A 24,738-nucleotide genomic window follows, 5' to 3' on the forward strand; every position below is an offset into this window, starting at 1 on the left:
AACATCATCCCCAAAACCAAATAATCATGGTTCGAAACTTCTACTATTATTTCAACGACCAAATGAAAAGTGGATATGATAATCTAATACGTAGAAAATCGTTGCATAAGCCCGGACATGCATCAACATCGTCCGCAAAACCAAATAATCATGGTTTGAAACTTCTTCTTCGCATGTGGTAGGACGTGATGGGTGTAATTTATTATGAGCTAGTCACCGAATGAGACTAGCAGAGAAGGAAATCGCTATCGACTTTAGAGATACGACAAAGTGAAAGCGGAAAAGCTTCAATGGGAAGTTCCACCCCACTCGCTGTATTCACCTGAAAGTCCCTTCCGATTTTCACCTATTCCGTTTGATGGCACTTGGCCTGGCTGAGCAGCGCTTCCATTTGTACTAAGACACTAAGGAATGGATTGATTCTTGGATAGCCTCAAAAGACATATGCTCCTTCTGAAGATGAATGGCTAGTGACGGGTTATACTTTGAGTGAAATATTTTTGTTCCTTATAATTAAATAAATCTTTTATTTTGTAAAAGAAACAGCGAGAACTTATTCAATGTCCTAATACTTAGAACCCAATTAGAACTTACCCGAACTACCAAGAGGAAAAAAACAGTGGTAAATATTAAGTGTCTGTTTTATATATTTTAAAGTTTTTTTGGACATTAAGCTAGTTTTTGGTTATTGCATATGTCAGTGTAATCAGTCTATACTTCATTATTGGTAATTTTAAATAATCATAAGCAATGAAAATACAAATAAAAGAATAATTGCAACGAATTTTATTACTATTTATATTTTATAATTACATATAATGTATTGGTATGTTTATACAAATGTAGTTTTTACATTTAATAATTATTTATAAATTGCATATACGCGTCCACTCCGTGTCTTTCTAACGAAACTTGAACTTTTTGATTGAATTTTTTTATTTTTACGGCTTCTACATAATTAAAAATAAACAATTATTTGAAATGTTATCAAATTGAATTCATACTTACTGCACTAGACTTCGCAATACACGTTTACTTTTTGTATTGTGTACAACAGCTCTGTTATTTTTGAGTATTTTGCATAAATTGACTAAGGCTTCGTTCATTGGAAATCCATCAGTTAAAGGTAAACTGTCCAAATGCTTCCCAAATATTAATCTGTCCTAAAAATAAAATCATGTTTATAAACCTAACTAAATTGCGTTTATTTTAATCTAATTACCATTGATTTTTTTATATTTCCTGAAGTAGTCAAAGTGCATTTCTTTAAATTTTTGTAAAGATAATATAAAGTTTCGCGCAATTCTATGATAGAGGTGGAAGAAGTTACGTTTGTCTAAAATTTTAAATATTAAACAAAATTAGTGCATCGCAATTATCTTTAAACACACTATTCTTTTCCGGAGGGATACCTTACTTAATTTTTTATATAAATAATATACCAAAGTAGACATTGTAATTATACCCATTGTCACTCGTTTATAAGTAAAAGTAGATCTTACTCTGGGCTAAAATTTAATTTAAAATCTTAAATATACCACTTGCCTATTGTATAATTTATAAATAATATTTACAGGAGTCCTCATCCTACGTATTATAATGGAATATAGAAGAAAAACACAATCTTCTACTGGTATCATTTTGATAAAATTGTATCACTGTTTAATTATTTGTGGTGGTGGGTAAATTCTGTAGATGGGATATATTTTTGAATATCTGTTATTGTCACTTTGTAAAGCTAAAAGGCGCACCACATATCGTCTATCATCAATCTATTAAAATTTTAATAACTGTGTAAATTTATGACAAAATTTTTGTCAATGTTTTATTGATAAATGTCAATATGAATCTCCATGGATACCGGTTAAAATAAACAAAAATTACCACAATAATTTTTAAATTTGATCTTGAACATATGTTACCCACACAACACATAAGTGTAATATGGGTTGTATATATTCACCGAAACAACAATGGCAACGCCGCAAAACGAAGACCAGTCTTCAGTTTCTAATAGAAAAAAAATGCCAAAATACAGTAACCTGACAGAACCAATATCAACCAGGTATGAAAAATAAAGTTTTTCCCAAACTAATAGCATGAAATTGAGGAAATTCTACAAATGAACGATGTCGAAAGTAGCGTGTTATCGATCGAGCTGCATGGACTCCTGGAGGGGGGCGTAACGTGAGGGACGAACGTAAACATTGCCCTCATTTAGACGAGGACGCCGCGAGAAATGCTGTTTGTCAACAGCTGATCGTGCTGAAATTTTCACGGTGAAGGTATGAACGGCTTCAGCACCGGAGAAGAAGATTCAAGGGGTCCCGCAGATCAAATCTGCTGTCTTATCGACAACAACGAGCGGTGCATGAAAACGGCTGGGAACGCTTCCTACAGCAAGAGGATCCAGAAAACAGTCACACAAAGGAGACTCAATCTCAGCATAGATAGTTCCGTAAGTATTCAATTCCATTAAATTTTTGTTTGTGTTTCTCTGCGTTTATTGCGGTGTATCCAAATTTAAAATCTATTGGCGTTTTGTGTGAGAGGTTAGGGAAATCCTCCATTGTGGGACATGAATTTTATATAATGAATTCTGTATGTTACATAAACTTCAAAATATTGTTTTTATTACTGGTAATTTCATATATTTATATCAAGTGCATCTATAGTGAATTATTTTTATGTAAATATTGCCCAGAACAGTTGTAAACATTACTTTGCTTTTTTTTTCATCACATTTTCAATTTTTTCTATAATTTTCATGTCTGAAAGTTTAAATGAATTGAAATTGACATATAAAAGGTTAACATCATTATAGAAAAAAAAGTATAAATTTTAATTATTAAAAATTATTTTTATTAACATTTTCAAATGTATTTTTCCATAAGAAATTCCATGTTAAATTTGTTATAGGCCCGCCATATTTATATCTGCGACTTTCACAAAATGATAATCCAGTGTGCCCGTACCAAACGGCGGCGAAAAGATTCAGAGGAGGACAGCAATGAAACAGACACAGATGTTCCGGAGGTGGATTTATACCAGTTGCAGATTAACACCTTAAGGCGGTATAAAAGGCACTACAAAGTTCCCATGCGACAGGGTCTGAACAAAGCCCAACTAGCTGATGTAAGTTGTTGATGTAATGATGAATGTAATAATAAGATGTTTGTAATACATTATTTTCAGGCTGTCATGAAGCACTTCAAAACTATTCCAGTCAAAGAAAAGGACATCGTCACGTTCTTTATTTATACGGTCAAAACGAACGCCAACAAGTTAGATCAGAAAAACGGTATTAATGAGGGGACTTAAGTTGTGTGTGCAATAGGACTACGTTTTTATTTTATTTAAATGTTGACTTGTTTTTATTGTTCAACCAGATATTGAATTTTGCTACTAACTACGTTTTTATTGACTATTTTTATAGTTTCATTGATAAGTTATTGTTATATCTAGAATTCTATATTTTAATATTAATATACAAATGTAATTTTATTGTACTTGGGTTTTTTAATCACATTTTATATTATCTACTTAATATTTATATTTTTCCTTAAATAAATGTGATTAATAAACCTTAAAAATACTTAATTTATAAACACAACATTGAATTACAAAATAAACTTGGTGGTAGCAAAATACGAAAATCGGATCGAATCTTAGTAAAACTAGATTAACAATATTTTGTATATTAAAATAAAATTTTTGACAAAACTACTTGTTATTATTATTAAACAAAGAAAAAAATTCTTATATAAAGTTTATTCATTGATAGCAAAATATTAAAATCTGTTTTTAATCTTATAACACTAATAAAATATTTTGTATGTTAACAAAAAGTTATTTTTTCACTCTCTTCTTTTTATTTGTCTTCATGTCAGCATTAAGAATTAAAACCCTTTCTTCTTCACTGTCATCAGAATCTACAGTTAATGTTTCCACTGAAATAAATATGGTTGTCAAGATATTTATATTTCAATTTTGTATAAATAATCATACCAGGTTTTTCTATAATTTGAACATCAATATCTGCATCATCATCACTACAAGAGCCCCATTGTTCTTGTATTTGTTTTTCCTTATCTTCCACAATCAATGTGCCAGCTCCTTTATCAAACACCTCAACATTCACAATTTTTGTATTATCACCTCCATTTTTATCTTGCTTATTTTTCTTTTTATTTTTTTTATCTTTTGTCTTCCACAAATCCAAAGAAACAGACAAATCTGTTACTGGATCCACATCGACTTTATCAAAATCTACCAAGTGAATAACCTTATTTTCAGCTCTAAAAAATATGACAATATTATAAATATAAAGCTGACAAAGGTAAAAAATATTAAAGTAGTACCTTGATGTGCTATCATTTTCTAAAGCCTCTTTAACCATTTTCACAATATTACCAGCATGCAAAGCAGCCTTATTAGTAGTTTGAAGAATAACCTCAGGTGACAGATCAGCATTCCCTCCTAAATGTAACCCACACAATTCCTTATATGAATTCAAACCCACTGTTAAAAACGCATCTGCTGTTTCATCCTCCAACAGAGAAGGATCTACTAAGATGTGATCACTATAAAAAATTCACTAGTATACATTTGCATGATTCAGAAATTAAGCATTTACCCTCCATTAAAAATTGCATATGTAATACAGACAGGATAGTGGTGAATAACTGTTGGAATTGGATCTCTCTGTTGTAGTGGGTGTATTATAAATTCCTCCCCATCACAAGTCACATCAGGACGTCTAAAATGTGCCAAAGCACCCAAGGCAGCTATTGAAGAGCAATCTAGAATATTACCCTCATGATTTAATACATTTATATCCACTCTCAATGACCAAACCTAAGAATATTTCATAATGTTATTTAATGTGAGTAAAATTAAATATTATATTACCTTTTCAGTTGCTTTAATACATAAAGATTCTAAATCAACTGCTTTTGAGTCTTTCAAACATTTTTCCAGAAGCCTATTCAACTGTACTGACATTTCTGTTTGTCTTCCACTTTCAAAATATGGTGCAGCCATTGGAGTTAATTCAATATTTATATTCAACATGCCTTCACTAGGCCTGGAGGATTTTGGTACTTGCACTTCACATGAAACCTGCGCCAAGACTCTGATATTTTCAGGAGGGATAATAAATTTCTCATTGCGAAGTATTTCTTACCTAGTTTTACCGAGGGAGACACAACAACAGCCCCAATCTTGGCCGAATTTTATGTCGATTTGGCGGTACTCGTCGAACGCCCGTCTGTCCACACGCTATAAAAGACACAATGAATTAAAAATGCAATGTATTACTTCACAGATACACATACTGTCCATTCTGACAGGCATTTATTTAAGAATTGTTTTTCGCAGTTGGAAACTATGGTTTTTCTTATTACAGACATGTTTGAATTTTAATATAACCTAAAAACGACGCATGTTTCAACAGTTTATAATGGAATTTTAGTTGCATAACTTACCACTTCAAATCAAAATTAGTAAGCTTATTACATATATATAATATTAAGCTTTTAAGAACTTAAATAAGCAGGAGCTTAAGAATAAATATAGATATATAAATAATTAATAATAAAATTCATGTTATAGGAAGAAAAGGGAATATAAATTTACTAAACTTAAAACATGCCAATGTTTTTAAAATTTTATTATTTTATCACAACACAATTTGTACATTCAGAACACTCTACAATACACTCATCTTCAATCAAATATTCCTTTAAAATAACAATGTCATTCCCACATCTGCAAGTATATGTAGCTTGATCATCTTCAAAAACAAGGTGGTTCTTTATAATTTCAGCATAAATCAAACATTGCTGATCAAACGTACTTTGTAATAATGAAGCGTCGTATTCTTTTCGTTTTATGGGGTCCTTTAAAACTTTCCACGCCTTATCAATCTTAATGAATGTATCATTAGTTAATTGATTATTGGAAACTTTGTCAGGATGATGTTCTTTGATTAATTTCTGATAAGAATATTTCAATTCCTCATACGTAGCGGTGTGGCTGCATTTTAATATTGAATAGTAGTCATCCTGTTGCATTTTAGTCATTTTACATTTGGTAAGTTTTATACTTTTCTATTCTAAAATTGTAAAATATTATATACATATTTATAACAACATTTTAAACAAACCCCTTGTTTAAATTGTGATACTGAACTTCAAATTGATTAAAGTTTCATAATTTGTGTTAATAAAATTTTTTTGACTAAATATTGTTTTTGTTTAAAAAGTTAGGTTATTTATTCCATAGATATATTATAGTTATAGATTAACTAAAAATTTTATTTAGTAATTTAGTTGGTCAGTGTTATCAGTAATTCCATATTTTAGAAAATGCGTAAATTTCTACTATTTTTGTTGTTGTGTCTACAAACTATATTCGCCCAGAACATTCCGCTGGTTGTCAATACGTGGAATTTTAACAGAGCAGCTCAGAAAGGTATCAAATACAAACAAAAAATAGTCATGTTTTATAGTTAATTTTTTAAGCTTGGGATGTTTTGAAGTTAGAAGACGGTAACACCGATCTCACACTAGATTCCATAACTGAGGGTTGCAACGTATGTCAGGAAGAACAGTGCGATTTTACGGTAGGGTACGGTGGAAGTCCTGATGAAAATGGAGAAACTACTTTGGATGCGCTCATTTTCGATGGGTAACGTCAAAATGGAACCCAACATTTTCAGTTTTAAAATTAATTTTTTAGAGATACCATGGATATGGGAGCGGTTGGAGGATTAAGAAGAGTTAAAAATGTGATTCAAGTCGCCAGACATGTTTTGGAAAATACGAAACATTCGTTTCTTGTTGGTGATCAGTCGACACAATTTGCAGCTGGTTTAGGTTTCACAGAAGAATCGCTCAGCACTAACTACTCTACCAAACTATGGGAGGAATGGAAGCAGAACAACTGTCAACCCAATTTTTGGAAAGTATAAGGTAGTTTAACTCTCCTTTGTAAGTTATTAATAAATGCAATTTTAGAACGTCTCGCCTGATCCCACAAAAAGTTGTGGCCCTTATAAAACGAACTTTGAACACGGGAACCATATAACAAAAGATTTTGCAACTAAAAGCTATAACAGTAAAAATCACGATACGATCGGAATGATCGTTATTAATAATGCGGGCCATGTTGTTGCGGGAACTTCCACAAACGGAGCTAACCACAAGATACCGGGGTAAATCAACTGCGGAAAATATGAATAGATAAGTTAGATAGATACTTAAGGTATATTTTAGGAGAGTCGGTGACTCCCCCATTGCGGGAGCGGGAGCATACGCAGACAACGAAGTCGGTGCAGCCGTTGCTACTGGAGATGGTGACGTTATGATGAGGTTCCTTCCCAGGTAAAATTAATACAAATCGCAATACAATTATATGCCTTTTTTATTTTTAGTTTTTTGAGCGTAGAACTAATGAGAAACGGGGCTTCTCCGTCAAAGGCAGCCAAGATAGCCCTTTCCAGAATTGTGGACAAATATCCGGATTTCTTTGGAGCACTGCTGGTCGTTAGTAAGAAGGGGGAAATCGGGGCTGCTTGCAATGGAATGGACAAGTTTCCTTATTCTCTTGCTAACAATAACCATGATGATTCTATTATTAAATATGTCGTTTGTAGTAATGGTACCACCTTTTAAATATATTCAATGAATTGAGACTTTTGTTTATTAATGTGATTATTTGTAAAATCAATATAAAAATATATTTTTGTTTCTTATTAAAAATTAAATAAAAATGTCAAATAATCTATAATTTTATATATCTATGATAGGTAGATTAATCAAGTAAATCGTATAATTAATTAGATTAAATTCAAAGTTACGTTCAATTAATATTAACAGTCACATTAAAGACAGAATTGGAAGATTTAATTGAACTTATGCATACTACGAAATATTTGGGGTATTTATGCAAATGTCAATGCGCAGTTGGTATTTCTCATAATTTAACTTCGCAGACGGATTTGTACATTTAATATTTAGAATTTTCGCTTTGTTAATATGTAAAACTTAAAAAGAATACCTTCCATACGATTTAATATGTACAATTTAACCCCACAACATTTTTCCGGTCAGTTTTGCACTTTTATTCACCAATCGAATATTAGTCCCTCTCTCTCTTACACATCATTCCCGTTTCTTCCGTCAAAATAATTTTCAAATAGTTTTTGTTATCATGGGTTATTTTAGAGCTGTCAAAATGCGATAATGGGGAAGTTTAGTGTGTTAATTGTGTTATTTTCACACATTTTTAACTTAAACGTTATGGATTAGCTGTTAAAATATGGTAAGTGCACGTCCATACGAAACTATACCGTAATAGATTCCATACAATTTTGATTATGAGCCATATAACCAAAATTGAATGTTCAAATTGTGATTAGTATATTCCTATTGTTTCAATTTGATAAACTGCTGTTTTGATGTTCCCAGGGTGCGAATATATCCCAATTAGAGAGAGATATTGGATCTGAACAATTCCCCTCTAACGAACACTACTTTGGATTAGTAAATGTAAGTGTTGAAACAACATTTGATGAATATTATGCACTGTTAAAGTCACCATTTTCAGTTTGGAAATACATGCTACAGCAATTCAGTTTTGCAAGCCTTGTATTTTTGCAAGCCTTTTCGTGACAAGGTGTTAGAGTACAAAGCCAAGAACAAGAGGACTAAAGAGACACTTCTTACATGTCTGGCAGACCTTTTTTACAGTATTGCAACGCAGAAAAAGAAAGTAGGATCTATTGCACCAAAAAAGTTTATAGCAAGGCTACGAAAAGAAAAAGGTTAGTTTGACATTTTCCCAAATCCAATAAGACTTTATATATGTGTGTTTTCAGAGGAGTTTGATAATTATATGCAACAAGATGCACATGAGTTTCTAAATTTCTTAATAAATCATATTAGTGAGATAATATTAGCAGAGAGACAACAAAACTCCACAACTAACAATGTTAATAAATCAAAGACAACTGGTGAGAATGGAACAACACACACACCTCCTGAACCCACCTGGGTGCACGAAATTTTCCAGGTTTGTTTCTATTTCATTGTTACCTTATCTTACATAATCTTTATACTTTAATAATTGTAGATCAACAATTATTTAGTTAATTTGTGTTTTATGTGTATATGTTATTAATTTTCCCAAATTAGATACAGAAATGTCAAAAAAATGTTTGGGACTATTTTTATCAAACTATTTGTTCCTGTTTAATTATAAAGCAAATTTACTTTAATTTTGCAAACAATATTTTTAAACTTGTTATGATGGTGTTTTTATCATTTAATATGTAAATCAATTATTAAATATGTAAACATTGTCCTTATCTTGCATCTTTAAAATTTTTGGTGAGATATTGAAATATTTGTTCATGTAAATGATTACATTTTGGTGTTTGGTGGTGTTTTGTTTTTATCTTAAATTGAAAATAATAGATTTTTATATTTTCTCAATTCCTTAATTGACATTAGAAAATAAACTATCAATACTGATTTTATAACAAAGCTATTAAGATACGTTATCTCGTCTTCAATTACGTCATTTGCAGTTTAATATATTTCCTGGTTAATTTGTTGGCAGTGAAACAATTATGTTTTCATTAAACAATTTTGAATTAATTTTACAGCTTTGGTACTCATTACAATAATCAAGTATTGACGAATATATGTTTGATGTTGTGTATTAGGGCATTTTGACGAGCGAGACACGTTGTCTAAACTGCGAGAACGTGAGCAGCAAGGACGAGGACTTCATCGATCTGCAGGTGGACATTGAGCAGAACACTTCTATCACGCACTGCCTGCGCTGTTACAGCAGCACCGAGACTCTGTGCAGCGACAACAAGTTCAAGTGCGACAATTGTTCGTCCTACCAGGAGGCGCAGAAGCGGATGCGCGTCAAAAAATTGCCGGTGATCCTGGCGCTCCATTTGAAGCGGTTTAAGTACGTTGAACAGTACAACAGACACATCAAGGTCTCGCATCGTGTCGTGTTCCCGCTGGAGTTGAGACTTTTCAACACGGTAATTTTTGTTGGTTTATATTGCATTCGAAGTTGGCAATTAATGTTTGTTTTCAGTCTGATGATGCCGTTAATCCTGATAGATTATACGACTTAGTAGCTGTTGTGATACATTGCGGAAGCGGGCCTAATAGGGGCCACTATATTAGTATAGTCAAGAGCCATGGCTTCTGGCTCCTCTTTGATGACGACCAAGTCGACGTAAGTCCAATCTTTGCACCATCCACACACCGCCTATAAATAAGACTGTTTAATTCTCTGTTACAGAAAATTGACGCTTCTACGATAGAAGACTTTTACGGCCTCACATCGGACACGCAGAAGTCGTCCGAGACCGGTTACATCTTGTTCTACCAGAGCCGTGAGCACTTATGAGGTGGACCTTTTTCCGCGACTTGCCTTATTAGAACACTTACCAAACACCTAAACAGAAAATAACCTACAGACAGAAAACCACTCATTCACATTCGCGTGCGCAACGGCCGCCTGCAATCGATTCAAGTGGGCGGTTCATAAAGAGAGAGTCTAGACTGCGCGCCGTGCCGTTTTTATTTTTCACATACACACACGTTTCTCCCAAATAAAGCCTCTCTCGTTCGCGGTTCCGCTATTGAACCTCGCGACGACGAATGAACGAATGAATGAGCGGCGTCGCGTGCACTGGATAGAACGTTTTTGTAGTTTCTAGGACCTAGTAATATGTGCGATTTGTTTGTCGTAGTAATTTGTAATATTTACAAACTACAAACAGTATTACTAGAGTAATTAATACAGTTTTCTCAACTGTAAAATTATTATGCAGAACTGACTGATACGCATTTTTTTATTAGATGACAGAAAATCGTAATATATACCACCTTAGATTTAAGTTTAGAAGGAAGCATTATTAAGACATGCCCAAAACAGATTTACTTGAGCTTATTTTTACTCTTTCATTTCTCTTTATATTTCTCTTTATTAACTTTATTTAATTATATATTGTTTCTTAATTTTGAACCGTTATATCCAGTGCATAAAACGTTTGCCTGTTAAAAGCAATGTGTATATATACTTAAAGAAGCTGATTTAATTTATTAGTTTGTTTTTTCTTGTTACTGTCTGATTAAGAAGACACCTACGGTTTATATATTAAATCTGGTTGGTATTTATATACAAGGAACGATTTTCTAAATGTAAGTTTTTTTAAAAAACGATAAGTTTCAAATTTAATTTTATTATGCTCGATGTTAAATTAATTTTCCGTACTAAACATTGTAGCTTAAATACCAATCAAATAATTTTTAATCGATTTTTGATAAAGTTGGAAAACTGAACGTTATTAAGAATTCGTTAATTGCCTAATTTTTTTTGCGACATGTCCATTTCCCCATAGTGTTCACATTTATTTTCAATTAATGTCTAAGATAGTAGCGTTTTATAAATTAACAAATATTATTCACTGCTGTTAAAAATGTATATATATATATATATATATATATATATATATATATATATATATATATATATATATTTTTCTTAAATTAATACATTGATACTTGGAAGAATCTGGAACAAGAGGGAAATGGACGAAAATGTGCAAGCAAAAAGTCAAAAGCAAATACATAGTGTGTGGCCATATCACGAGCCCTTCTGAATTCGACATACGAATGGTGGAACAAATCGAGTATCAGAATTAATTTATTTTTATATTTATACATCCCCAGTTTGATCTTTGTTGATTAATTTATTGTGAATCAAAATTTAGAGGCTGTCAAATGAATTTTAGTTTTGGGGTTGTTATATTTCTCCAAAATGTTTTTGACTGCGGTGAATTTTACTTGTTATTTCTGTGTTCGTTTACGTTTACTATTATGAGTCGTAAACGAATTGAAGCCCTAAAATTAGTTGATTTAAGCGAAATGAAATCATATAATTTGATATTTCATTATGTGTTAATAAGTAAAATTCACAGTATTAATTAATGATGTATATGACATCTTTCTATAAATCATTGTTCAAAATAATTAGAGCATTATTTAATATTACTGCTAAGCAGATTTTATTTTGTAAATATTCGTTAGATATAACAAAAAAATAAAATATTGATGAGTTTTTTCTTTTTTAACCCAATGTCGCAGATTTCCAGGAACATTAAAACGTCTCCTTAAATTGGATAATATAGTTTTTATTTTGTACAGATTACAACTTGATTTTCCAACCAATCTGAAATATGTAAATAACAAAATATATAAGATCTTTTAATATCTATTTGAATTAAACTATGATTAAATTACGTATAAATTTTTCCTATGTGCGTTATGTGTTACAAGCTACATAGATGATAATTCTATATTGGAAATAATTTCAAGAAAAGTCATATATTTGTAATTTTCCTTTAAATTACTTCGAACACCGATTCTAAATTTGTCAAATCTAAAAGACATCTAGAAATGATAACTACTTTAAAAGGGAAACAATAAAACACCCGGATCTAATAACAGACGCATCATTAAAACATGATAACAATAAAATTATGTAACTAAGTAAAAAATGTCTAATAAATAACTTTGTGTTATTTGAAACTATAATATATGTTCGCTGTTTAAGATACAGAAAATAAATGCAGAAATTCAATGAAAATGAAAAAAAAAAAAAAATATTTTTATCAGCCACCAGTTGCTGACATAATAATTACCCTGAAAATTAATAATTACTCCTCCATAACAATTTCACTCCAGTTTTTATTACATGCAGATTTTATCAAAAGGAACTTTAAATTCTGTTTTCATTCTAGAAGCGTTTTCTTTCATGTAAAATATATTTTGATCTTTTATCACAAATTTGGTGCTTTCTTATGGAAAAGGTTTTCTTCTTACAACAAACGTTTGTGTATGTTAAAAAAATACGCAACTGGAATGCTATCTAAAACGAAAACTTTCCGTAAGTATTCAGATCGATCGAGTCCGTATCTTAAAACCACGTGATTCTGCAACAGGTGCCAGTCATAGAACGTATACATTTTTTGTTTAACTGCACCAAGAACATCATTACTCGTGTAGACGCGCGTATAAATAATTTAAATATATAGTAACTTATAAACCGATGCAATGTACATTGATATATTGATTACATAATAAAAATATTTTAATCTCACACGTATTTGTCATTTCTCTGTTTATTACGTGTATTCGTGTCAATGTGTTGCATTAGTTCATGGGACGAACGGTACGTTATAACGTAGTTTAACTGTACTAAAGGGAAAAATAAATAGCATTATTCGCCCCACGAACAATTTGTCAATCGGTCATGATTCTCCGATATTTCTTGTTAGGCGGATTGAAGTCGTCCTCATCTTCGAACGTTTCGTAAGCGTATTCGGGGAGGAATTTCTCTAGTTGTTCATCAAAGAATTTCTCCAGCGTTTTTGCGTCATTGTAGATCTGAGAATCCGCCTATAAATAATCACATTAGTGAAACTAATATATATATAAACATATAATATTTAAAATTACCGCATTAAAAGTATATGCATTTTTGAACATTCGTCTCACATCTCGAACGAGCTCCTCCAAATTCTTGTAATGGCCGTCCGAACCCCAGTTCAGTTTCTGTCTTATGGTGTCCAGAGCAATTGGATTTTTTATTATTGCATGGTACTCCGTGTTCTGTTCATAAAATATTACGTAATTAACGTGATTTATTCTTTTCTGAATTTAAGTACGACTTACTTCTGGTGATATGATTTCTCTGAAAGGTAAACTGGGGTCATATTGACAATACATCTCCAGCACGATCCGTTCGGCGATCTTTCGTTCTTTTACACTAAGTTCGCCGTCTTTTTTCTCTCCTAAAATGGCCTGCGGAATGTCCGCAAAGTTCATACACAGTAAACATTGCCACGTATCGTTTTCTCTGGAAAAATAAACTTTTTATCAAACATCTATTCATTTCGTCTCTAGATTTAATTACTCACTCAACGCTGAGATTCGGTATGTGACAATACTGATGGAAGACCTTGGGACACTTATCGCAGCAGACCAGTTCGCCACCATCCATGCAAACAGCGCACCAGTCCTCATTAGGGTCGTCTTTCCCTGGATCGGTAATTTCAGATTTGATTTTATTCGCTGTTACTGGGGCACTCGTGTCACCAGTACTGCTGTCTACGTGTGGGGAACTTCCTGTAAATGTACACACATATTTAATTTAATCATTATTTTAATTTTTTTTATTAATCTCCTACCTTTTTGTCTACCTTCAGCCAAAACTTGAACGCCGTTCGAGTCAAGTTTTGCAATCGTTGCCATCAAGTCGTTTACGGAATCCTCGCAAAATTTATCCAAACTAACTTCAGTTTCTGTACGCCCTATATAACATAAAACCACCAATTATTTAACAATTCATTATTAACAATGGGAAATATAGCAAAGTTTGACAATAATGACAACTACAAATGTCAAAGTAACGTCATAGTGTTTAGGCCAGCATCAAAATTCTCGTTATTTTCATCTGCGCCGCCACCAATTTACAATCATGGCGTTTAACAAAATGAGCATAGATCAAGTTGATTTGACTGGAAAACGTGTTGTGATGAGAGTGGACTTCAACGTTCCCATAAAAGATGGTAAAATCACCGGTACACAGCGAATAGTTGCAGCTTTAGAATCTGTAAAGTACGCACTGGAAAATCAGGCGCGAAGTGTAGTTTTGATGTCACATTTGGGGAGACCTGACGGCACGCCTAATCCGAAGTATACAATGAAACCTGTAGCCGAAGAGCTACAAAAGCAACTCGGTAAACCGGTCTTGTTTCTAAACGATTGCGTTGGACAGGAGGTGTTCGAGGCGTGCTGCTCACCACCGCCGGGCACTATTATTTTGTTGGAGAATTTACGATTTCACCTGGAGGAAGAGGGTAAAGGAGTGAACGCCAAAGGCGAAAAAGCCAAAGCCACCGAGGAGCAAATCAAAAAATTCAGACAAGATTTGAGGAAACTGGGAGATATTTATATAAACGATGCATTTGGAACGGCACACAGGGCGCATGCTTCAATGTTGGGAGAAGGGTATGACATAAGGGCCAGCGGATTTTTATTAAAGAAAGAGTTGACTTACTTTGCTAAAGCATTGGATAATCCTGAGAAGCCCTTCTTGTGTATACTAGGTGGTGCCAAAGTGGCAGACAAAATTAAGTTAATAGAGAATATGCTGGACAAAGTGAACGAGATGATAATAGGCGGTGGAATGGCATTCACGTTTTTGAAAGAAACTAAAGGGATGGAGATTGGTCAGTCGTTGTACGATAAAGAGGGCGCAAAACTGGTGCCAAAACTTATGGACAAGGCAAAGGCAAAGAACGTACAAATCCATCTTCCACTGGATTGTATCATTGGTGAAAAATTCGAAGAAAACACCAAGTCTAGTTGCACCTCTGTCGAAGCTGGCATACCGGAAGGCTGGATGGGCTTGGATATTGGCCAAAAAACGGTTGTGGCATTCCAAGAGCCGATTCGAAGGGCAAAGTTAATCGTTTGGAATGGACCGCCCGGCGTCTTTGAATGGGAGAAGTTTTCATACGGCACCCAAGCAATTATGGACGAAGTAGTGGCCGCAACTAAAAAGGGAGCGGTTACAATTATCGGCGGAGGAGACACAGCAACGGCTTGCGCCAAGTTCAAGACTGAAGACAAAGTATCACACGTTTCAACTGGTGGCGGAGCTAGTCTGGAATTACTGGAAGGAAAGGAGCTACCCGGGGTTACGGCTCTGTTACCCGCTCCTTAAATTATTCTGCTCTATGCTACTTAATGAATAAACTAATACACTGCTCTTTAGTTTTAACAATAGAACTGTTTAATATTTTTCAATCTGTAAATTAAACATAATCGACTAAAAATATTTATTAATAAACAAAATTAGACAGGGATTTTTATGTTATACTCATCTACCATTTTAATTAATTTTTAATCCGATTTGCAGCATGTCCCACGTACAATTGCTATTGAGATCAGGAGAAAGGAGGAATTCCATGCAATTCGCGATTTTCGATAGTTTAATTGATTGATAAAATTGCTGTCCCGCCTGTATATTTGCTACTATTTCTAAACTTAATTGCAAACATAAAAATAGATATAATAAAAATTCTCATCTTGCCTTTCACGTGATTGGGACTCGGTGTTTTTGGATTGGTTGAAGTGACCGTAGCCGGCAAGTTCTTCGTGTCCTGATGATTTTGCTGTCTTAGTGTGATTTTAAAGTTATCGTTGATGGTTGGCATTGCGTTACTTTTCAGCCCCATGCCGCCAGCATTTCCGTTATTATGTTGCGGTGTATGCCACTTCAAACCGCTCTGTTGTTGTTGCTGCTGTTGCTGCTGCTGTTGTTGTTGTTGTTGTTGTTGTTGTTGTTGTTGCTGCTGCTGATGGTGTTGAGTCTGTTGATTGAAACCGGGCCGTTGCATCGGCATCCGGTTTTGATTGCCCAGTATCATGCGCATCTGAGCGTTTTGCGGCCGATATTGGTTGGCGTTTTGAAAACGGTTTTGGAACTGTTGGGCGATGTGAGGTTGTACCGCCTGGTACTGGTCGGGTCCCGTGCGTACGTATACAGGATTGGCGTTGCTGTTGGCGGGTTGAAGGAGATGGCGCAGATTGCTTCGGTCCTGCATCATACCATGCGGGTGGGTGGACGATGACACCTGAGTTGCAAAAAAGCGCATTGTCTGATGTTAGAAAAACGATGCTAAATTCAAATAAAATACAAAAAGTAAAATGAATTTGTAAGCATAGGTTTTTATTTTATTTGTACATATTTTGACATAGTTGGCGTTATCTCACTGAAAATACATTTTAACTTTTGTTCGGCGAACTCAAATACAAGAATCGAGTACTTCTTATTGTATTCATTACACTGAAGCACTTCTATCAATAATCGAATAATTAGTGGAACATCTGACAGTACTCAACTAGGTACTTGCTTGAATATCAGTTAACTCGCATCATAGTGCAATTTCGGGTTCAGAGAATTCGATTCTCTGAAGTATTCGATTCTGCTTACTAATAAAACAATATGTTTTAAAAAAATCTTTATAACTATAAACAACAATAGTCTCTACAATTTAATATATAATTTGTAATATGTATATAATGTAATAATGGTAGAAAAATAATTCAGATTCCAATCATGAAATGAAATGTATATTTTGTGCCTCAAGTCTTGTTTCACCATTTCTTATGTACCATGTATCTATATGGAAACTGTAATAGAAAATCTGACTATAACATATAAGCAATGAATGAAAAAAATCATTCAACATGCAACATTAACAATAATGAATGATATTTGCGTTGGGTGCTTATCGGTATTAAGTACAAAATTGAAATATGGAATTAAAAAAACACTTTCCTGTTAATGTTAAAGTTAATGTTGATAAATGTACATGCATATATAACTATTTCTGAAGTTTCAAAGTTACAAAATACGTACTTGTTGCTGCTGATTGAACTGATTGGGCATACGAGCCATGATAGGTCTTTGTTGCGGTCTTTGCATCCTATTCATCGCGTTCATGTTCATCTGCTGACCCAAGCCCATTGGCATTCCGGGTGGCGGACCATGTTGCATTTGTGGAGGAAATCTCGACCCTAGAAATCGTTCGAAATAAATATCTACAATTGTCTTCATTTGCAATGCCAATAACCTACCTAACATTGACTGATTGTGGTTCATGGCAGGGCTCATATTCTGAGGCGGTCCCTGTCCCATATTGGGTGGCGCTCCTTGTCCCATACTGTGGCCCATGTTCTGGTTGTGACCCATGGTGTGCATGTTAGGACCCATTGTCTGGTTCATGTGTTGGCCGCTTTGCTGCTAAAATAAGACATTTCTCAACTGTGTAACAGTGTGCTTAAACGCCATCCTTACTTGGAACTGGGGCCCGGTTTGAAACTGGCCGCCGCCGAACGGAGTCGGTCCAGGGAGACGTGGCTGCGGGAAATTGGGCGACGGCTGTTGCATCAGCGGACTGATGGGTGAGGGCGATTGGGGCGGCGGTCGACTCACGCCCGGACTTGTTGAAGCGTGGGGTAGAATCGCATTCGATGGTGAGATCGCCTGCGACGGGTAAATTCTACCGTCCACCACGATCTGACCGATTGTTGACATGACTGTGAAAACGTACACGTGTAACAAATAATATAACAATATATATTCATTACACTACACTAGTTTAACTTTTTTTATTTATGACTAATTTATTCATGTTACTACAGTTTTAATTTGTAAATTAGTCTTGTTATAATTATAGTAGGAATAAACCGAGAAAATATGTTAACAATTGAACATCAGTTAAATCAACTGTATTTGTCGTAAAATTGAGCAATATACTCATTGAAGTACTGTATAGAGGGCGAAACAATTCGTGAACAGTTAATAAACTATTTAAACCACAAATATAGAATATTTGCTCAGTCTAGTCCCAGCTTGAGAAAAAGCGTTACCTGATGTCAGTCCTTACAAATTAGCATAAACATTTAAAAATCAAATTAAAATAAAACTATATTTGAATACAATAAAAAAAATTGAAAGCCCAAATTCTAACAATAAATTGACTCACCTTTGATGAGATCAGGGACTTTATCAAGAGCCAAATGTATCCGGACCGGTATCTCAGGATTAGGAATGTCGGCCCGCTTACATTTGATCCTTTTTAAATGTTCGGTGACTTGTTTTTTACTGTACAACAACGCCATGTCACTGCCTTTGTCGAGAGCATGTTTAGTAAAATCGATACAGTGATCTGTCATTTTCGAAAGCTGTTCTAGAGCTTGTTTCTTCTCCTGCAACGTTTTCTGTTTCGAGTCGCAAACTTCCGTCAGTTTGGCGACCAACTGTTTGCCTCGTACGTTTATTGTGTTGGTTAATCTGTAATTTTGTTTTAATTTAGTTGGAATAAAGTCATACAATTAAATTCTACGTACTTGACGACTAGCTGTGTGATTTCTTGAACAAGCGCTTGTTTTTTGTCAATAATGAGATTTTGGCGATCGTCTATCACCTTCATTGCACTAGCCAGCAATACTCGTTTATAACTGAAAATAAAAACAATTAATAAATCAGTTACGAGTAAAAATAATGTAATTACTCGACGTCTTTGAGCATTTCGGAGATATTCTTTCGCGCTTCTGATGCAATCTCGGTGGTGAATTTGTACTTGTGTTCCCTGTGCTCCTGCAGTTGACAGTCGCGGCACGTCAGCTTGTCGCAATTTTCGCAGAACAGTGATAGTTTTTCGTGTGGATGTGTCGAACAATACATGTTCGTGGGTCCGCCATTCGACACCGTGTTAGCTTCACTCAGCCCATCCTCCTTTGGCTTGATGGTGTGGTCTTTTGTTATCTTTAATCTGAAACATTTTTGAATAAGTTGGTCATTTTAAATTTCCGTTAGAGTATTAAAAGTACCTTTGATGAGCTTGGACGCAATTGTCGCAGATGAATTCGGAACAGTCGGTGCAGTAGCTGGTGGCGACGGCATCGTCGCTACAGCTGCTGCATTTCAGTTCCGTGTTGGAGGATTTGGTGGAGGTTTGATCCTCTGGCGCCGTTTCTAGCAGGAAATGGTTATCGATCATATTCGCCGTGTTACATATGCTCGAACACAACGGACACTCGATTTCATCTGAAACAAATGTCAACATTCGTTAAGAGATTTTTTCTCGAAATTGCTGAAAAAAATTAACATTTTTTGTCTATCAAAAAACTCACTTGTTTACATTCAATTTTTTCTTATGTATAGTAGGGAATTAACTAAAATCTAATTAGTAGTAAAATTTTATAAAATAAGTAAAATTTTATAAAAATATATAAATAACTGTCAAAATAAATTAAATAAATTTTCATTTTAGTTATAGGGTATATTACAGCATTAATAGAAAGTAAAATTCTGCATCAAACAGAGATAAAATTTCATAGTTCGTTTCACATATCTTATATATAAATTCATTATAAGCATCTAATAAATCATCATATTCCCATATATAAATATCATAATAAAAGTTAGCATATAAATTAAAAATTGGAAAAAGAGGGTTGTGAAGTTTTGAAACTAAGTACAGCTCAATGACGTTGGAGTATCGCAAAGATAAACTGGTATATGAAAATAGGTTCATAAACCTCGAACCTACCTTGATAATGTGCACTTTGATTTTCGCTCCGAGATATCTTAAGACTCGTGACTCACGAGTAAAAGAATTAACATTTATTATATTTAACAAGTTTATTATTTATAAAAAAAAATGAAGGGAAAAGGGGGTAAAATATATATTTGGTATAAATGATTTAGTCATATTCTAAAATATTAAATTATACAACAGAAAAAGTTCCAAATATTATTTAATATGTAAAACAATAAATTGATATTTCAAATTGATCAATGTAATTTTTATAGTATCACTGATAACATATCATCTATAGTGATAAAATTTAAAAAGTCTGTGAGAAATGTTTATCAAAAGTTGTAACTAACTTATTATTAATCAGTTTCATACTATTTCTAATATTTTTAAATTGAAAATGTGACTCAACAAATTCTAAACAATCAATAGTATTATAAGAAAAAAGATAGGCAAATATTATTTACATTTCTAAATATAAACATCCAATTTTTTTGTGTTAAATGAATAACATTTTTATTGTTGATATAAATTCATTCTTACAAATTTTGAATATTGAAATACTACAATAGAAAGTAACTAAAATTGACTAGTTAAATTGGACCTTGAATTAAACTGCTGCATATTAATACAAATTTTGAACAAGAACATGTGCTAAACAATTTCATATTTTAATAAATATATTGGTAGTATTGAACTTTCAGATAATTCAGCCAAGGTCCCTTAATATTGATTAACTAATGTTGGTATAAGACCTTTGACAAGAAAAAATTGCACTTTGAATAACTTACTTTTATTGGCCCCATCATACTGATCATATATTTTACTGTTGATGCACCCAGTACATGCATTGTGTAGACACTCAAGTAATTTAGGTTCATCATTTGAAGTCAGTATTTGGTCACAGAAAGCACATTTGAAAACATATCCTTCCCCTGTTGTGGGACTCTCCACATGGCTCTCCTCCAATGACACAACATTCTCTTTGGTCTCCTGCTCAGGTGGTAGGCCACTAGCATCAGACATGATTGCATCGATAAGCATGTCTTGGTTCAAAGACTCAACATCTTGTGGTGTCAGGAGTACTTTTTCGGCCGCGTTCGGATCCTCCATTATTGGTAGATAGGGGTGGTCATTTAGCATTATGTTATCTGACATTGCTTTACAAATGCTCCTTAGTTGAAACAACTTGTAGATTGATTTGGGTTCATTAAAAAGATTTTTGCAGTGATACAAGTTTTGAAACCACTTGTCGTAAACTGATGCATAGCTGTGTTTTTATCTATTGTTGTTATTATTATACACTTGTTTTAGTCATTTTCACTCGTTATTTGTATTTATTCTTAACCACGGACGCCTTTTCTTTCACTAGAAAACTTCCTAGATAATTTTAAAATGTTATAAGAAAAACAAAATCCCTAAGTTAGCCCCGATAAAAAAATTAGTGCTGAATGAATTTAAGAACATAAATATATTAGCGGATTTTTCGGAAGTTAAATAAGATTTAGTTTACATATGTCTCTTTTATTTTATTTTTATTTTTGCCCTTTTGTAAAAGATATTTTATGCCTGGTGATATTTGTAGTTCTTCAGTTGGTCAAAGTGATCTGGCGCTCACAATTTAATAATTTTTATAAACCAAAACCTTTAATTACACGTAATTTAAAAACAATTTTTGTTCAAATTCATCACACCTACATATACCAAATAAAATTGTAATACTGAAAGAATTTTAAGTATGCTGGTAATTAATTAATAGAAAAAGTTAGGTTACTGTTACGTCGCCATATTTCGTCAAAATTTCTTTGCATGTTTAAAAATTTTGGTTATTTAGCTTTAAAACAAGACGAAACCTACTATGACTCGGTAAGTGTGCCCCAGTAATTAACAGAGTATCGATATTTCTAATTTAAATATGCCTTTTCTGTTAGAGCTAACATAGAATTGGGAAATGTAACACCACACAACATCCAACAGTTAAAACGACTAAACAGTGTCGTATTTCCCGTTTCGTATAATGACAAATTCTATAAAGATGTACTGGAAGCTGGTGAACTCGCCAAATTGGCTTACTACAATGATATTGTTGTGGGAGCAGTGTGCTGTCGGATTGACAATTCTGAAAAGACTAGGAGACTGTATATCATGACTTTAGGCTGTCTATATCCCTACAGAAGATTAGGTATTGGAACTCTGATGGTACAACACGTCTTAAATTATGTGGAACAGGATGGAAACTTTGATAGTATATTCTTGTAATCTGATCAATTACAGTCATAACACAGTTTGTTTATTGTGAGTTTTGTAGGCATGTACAAGTTAACAATGAAGGGGCTATTGATTTTTACAAGAAATTTGGTTTTGAGATTGTGGAGACAAAAGAACACTACTACAAGAGAATAGAGCCAGCAGATGCTCATGTCTTACAAAAAACATTACGCAAAGGCCAAACCAATGGAGTCAGTGAATAAATAAATCTAGTTATTAATAATTAAACGTGGAAAAAATTTTTGTTACAGTATTTTTTTATTGATTGTTTAACGTTTTACAATGGCATATATTTGTTTTTTTTTTTCCTGTTTCTGTACATAACTATGAATAAAGTCACTTTTTGCTAAGTTATTTTCATCTTTCCATTCAAGTATATGTGTATTTTACGTTTATGGTGAATAAAATGGCTATGCATGAAACTATTTTGAGTATTTTTATTTTTCACCAATCCGTTTCCACAACTTTAATAAGAAAAGTAATTTCCGAGGTTAAAGTTCGACAGAGATGGCGCTGCTCCCACTCCAAGATGGCTGTAAGAGATTGATGCTCGAAAATTGTCTTCCGGTCAATTTGTGAACTTTTCGAAGGCAAAAATCAATAAATATCCCTTAGGGAAATAACACAATAATTATCAAATCTGCGTGCGCCTAAGTATTGAATATTTAAAGAATTATTATAATTATTATTAATCAATTTAGAAAAAGAATATTTATTATAATATATATATATAATTTAAATTGTATAATTAAAACTTTTATTAAATTAAATTAAAATTAGAGTGTTGCTATTTTGTTATTCTGAATAGAACAATTATTGAAGAACATAAAATAGTAATAATTAGAAAATTTGAATATCCAATTATATTTATTAACAAACTATTAATTAATGTGTTAATAATCACAATATACATTAAAAGTAAATTTGATTGTTTTTTCGTAGACGATTCAAGGTTTAAACCTACAAAATATTACAATTAAAACTGTTATTATTTAAATATTTTCTTAAAAAAAAATTAAAAATGCACATTTGGTTTATTTGTTTGTAAGTTAACCTTTTCAATAATATTAATATATATTTTTAAATTAATTACTGATACATCGTTTTTCTGTAAGGTGTCATTTTGTTATATATTAAATAAAATATATATCTATATTATAAAAATCAGTTCAATTTGAAAAGTATTGTATTGCTAACAGATGGCATTAGTTAACTTACAGAAAACTGTATAGAAATACATTGAAAGTTTGTCTGTTTCTAGTAGATGGACCCCTACTAAATTTTTTAATTTGGAATGAATAAACATTGGTAGGTATATTTATCAATATGTGATGTTATTAAAATTTTTTAAAAAAATATATATTCTAAAATTTTGTATACGTGTTTGCTTTGCTAAGAAAAATTATACAAAAAAGTTTAAGAGAATTATTTACAAAAACTAATTTAGCTCAATCTTTGCCGATGTATAAATTTAATTACCAAGAAATTAGTTATCTTTGTTTAGCTTCTATGAGAATGCCAAAAGTGATGATAACCTATTGTTTTTTAAAAACAGAAATCAATAATATATTTACTTGAGTTATATAAAGAAAATGATTTCGTTATTTTTTGAGATTTTCAAGTAGTATCACGCGCCCTTCTACCACTAAAAATAGCGTCTTTGAAATTACAGCGATTGTTACCACTGCAATTTTAAAATGGGATTAGGAAGGTTTAAAGTGTCTATGTATTTTATGCACGTAAGGACATAAATTTCCAGTCGCATCTGTTATATTCGCCATGCATTATGCCTTTTTCCCTCCTGGAAACATTAGGGATATTGTGCCCCGTATAAACAGTAAACGAAACGCGGCATGTGTGTAATGTGCTTCCGATAAAAAACTGCCAAAACATTCGATTAGGCTAAGTACTCTAATAAATAATAATCAGCGCTTGTTTGGACCTTTTTTTAAAAGCCATTCGACAATGGGACTGAATCATATTAGGACCGTAACATTAAATCGTTTATTTCGTGTAAGGGAACCATTACACGGATATGAGAATGAATTGAAGGCACGTTCCATTACTTCCTTACTTGCAATCAATTTAATCCACTTACATTATAAACATGACACTTCTGGTTCCACTTTTCACAATTAAAACGTCTATTTTAAGTTAGATGTAATTCATTTGTTTATATAACAGTTTTATTATAACTGATGGTAATGTACAATATTTATATTAAAAGTGTGCTGATGGATTATAAAAATCAAAAG

At 32.8% G+C, this 24,738-nt stretch overlaps 7 protein-coding genes and 1 long non-coding RNA gene across 9 annotated transcripts; 5 read left to right on the plus strand and 3 right to left on the minus strand.

The window, feature by feature from the left end:
- Positions 1-771: 771 nt before the first annotated feature.
- Positions 772-1,765, minus strand: LOC109608943 (uncharacterized). The gene is made up of 5 exons (XR_002192336.2): positions 1,575-1,765; positions 1,392-1,508; positions 1,223-1,336; positions 1,009-1,163; positions 772-950 (listed from the first exon to the last, which is right to left on the minus strand). It is a non-coding gene; the product is annotated as an uncharacterized LOC109608943 (long non-coding RNA).
- A 152-nt stretch (positions 1,766-1,917) lies between these two features.
- Positions 1,918-3,726, plus strand: LOC109608915 (histone deacetylase complex subunit SAP30 homolog). Its single transcript, XM_020025474.2, has 3 exons — positions 1,918-2,458; positions 2,920-3,135; positions 3,196-3,726. Exons 1-3 carry the CDS (start codon positions 2,288-2,290, stop codon positions 3,319-3,321), a joined length of 513 nt encoding a protein of 170 aa, XP_019881033.1. The 5' UTR covers positions 1,918-2,287; the 3' UTR covers positions 3,322-3,726.
- A 30-nt stretch (positions 3,727-3,756) lies between these two features.
- Positions 3,757-5,454, minus strand: LOC109608916 (exosome complex component RRP45). The gene is made up of 7 exons (XM_020025475.2): positions 5,337-5,454; positions 5,186-5,280; positions 4,912-5,134; positions 4,637-4,857; positions 4,362-4,583; positions 4,009-4,298; positions 3,757-3,950 (listed from the first exon to the last, which is right to left on the minus strand). Exons 1-7 carry the CDS (start codon positions 5,409-5,411, stop codon positions 3,850-3,852), a joined length of 1,227 nt encoding a protein of 408 aa, XP_019881034.1. The 5' UTR covers positions 5,412-5,454; the 3' UTR covers positions 3,757-3,849.
- Positions 5,455-5,973: 519 nt separating this feature from the next.
- Positions 5,974-7,696, plus strand: LOC109608907 (N(4)-(Beta-N-acetylglucosaminyl)-L-asparaginase). Its single transcript, XM_020025463.2, has 7 exons — positions 5,974-6,093; positions 6,366-6,474; positions 6,525-6,690; positions 6,742-6,967; positions 7,020-7,216; positions 7,278-7,385; positions 7,436-7,696. The coding sequence occupies exons 2-7, from the start codon at positions 6,369-6,371 to the stop codon at positions 7,674-7,676; spliced, it is 1,044 nt and encodes a 347-aa protein (XP_019881022.1). The 5' UTR covers positions 5,974-6,093; positions 6,366-6,368; the 3' UTR covers positions 7,677-7,696.
- A 317-nt stretch (positions 7,697-8,013) lies between these two features.
- Positions 8,014-12,148, plus strand: LOC109608903 (ubiquitin carboxyl-terminal hydrolase 46). The gene is made up of 7 exons (XM_020025459.2): positions 8,014-8,325; positions 8,472-8,552; positions 8,611-8,827; positions 8,882-9,075; positions 9,731-10,066; positions 10,123-10,266; positions 10,333-12,148. Exons 1-7 carry the CDS (start codon positions 8,323-8,325, stop codon positions 10,438-10,440), a joined length of 1,083 nt encoding a protein of 360 aa, XP_019881018.1. The 5' UTR covers positions 8,014-8,322; the 3' UTR covers positions 10,441-12,148.
- A 60-nt stretch (positions 12,149-12,208) lies between these two features.
- Positions 12,209-21,591, minus strand: LOC109608967 (E3 ubiquitin-protein ligase TRIM33). 2 transcript variants are annotated; one of them, XM_049970223.1, is made up of 14 exons: positions 21,007-21,591; positions 19,506-19,722; positions 19,187-19,447; positions 19,023-19,133; positions 18,659-18,966; positions 17,968-18,209; positions 17,748-17,910; positions 17,530-17,687; positions 16,198-16,741; positions 14,288-14,410; positions 14,018-14,225; positions 13,773-13,956; positions 13,557-13,709; positions 12,209-13,496 (listed from the first exon to the last, which is right to left on the minus strand). In XM_049970223.1, the coding sequence occupies exons 1-14, from the start codon at positions 21,371-21,373 to the stop codon at positions 13,341-13,343; spliced, it is 3,195 nt and encodes a 1,064-aa protein (XP_049826180.1). In that variant the 5' UTR covers positions 21,374-21,591; the 3' UTR covers positions 12,209-13,340. The 2 variants fall into 2 exon arrangements, with proteins under 2 accessions (XP_049826180.1, XP_019881091.2); XM_020025532.2 differs by having other exon boundaries at positions 17,748-17,913; positions 21,007-21,590.
- LOC109608968 (probable phosphoglycerate kinase) lies at positions 14,492-15,872 on the plus strand. Its single transcript, XM_020025534.2, has one exon. The coding sequence runs from the start codon at positions 14,578-14,580 to the stop codon at positions 15,826-15,828; it is 1,251 nt and encodes a 416-aa protein (XP_019881093.2). The 5' UTR covers positions 14,492-14,577; the 3' UTR covers positions 15,829-15,872.
- A 223-nt stretch (positions 21,592-21,814) lies between the features above and the next one.
- On the plus strand, positions 21,815-22,837 carry LOC109608892 (probable N-acetyltransferase san). Its single transcript, XM_049970224.1, has 3 exons — positions 21,815-22,081; positions 22,147-22,470; positions 22,524-22,837. The coding sequence occupies exons 1-3, from the start codon at positions 22,074-22,076 to the stop codon at positions 22,684-22,686; spliced, it is 495 nt and encodes a 164-aa protein (XP_049826181.1). The 5' UTR covers positions 21,815-22,073; the 3' UTR covers positions 22,687-22,837.
- The last annotated feature ends 1,901 nt before the right edge of the window (positions 22,838-24,738 follow it).

The sequence above is a fragment of the Aethina tumida genome, chromosome 7 (genome assembly GCF_024364675.1).
Source record: "Aethina tumida isolate Nest 87 chromosome 7, icAetTumi1.1, whole genome shotgun sequence".
In the NCBI taxonomy this organism is placed as follows: domain Eukaryota; kingdom Metazoa; phylum Arthropoda; class Insecta; order Coleoptera; family Nitidulidae; genus Aethina; species Aethina tumida.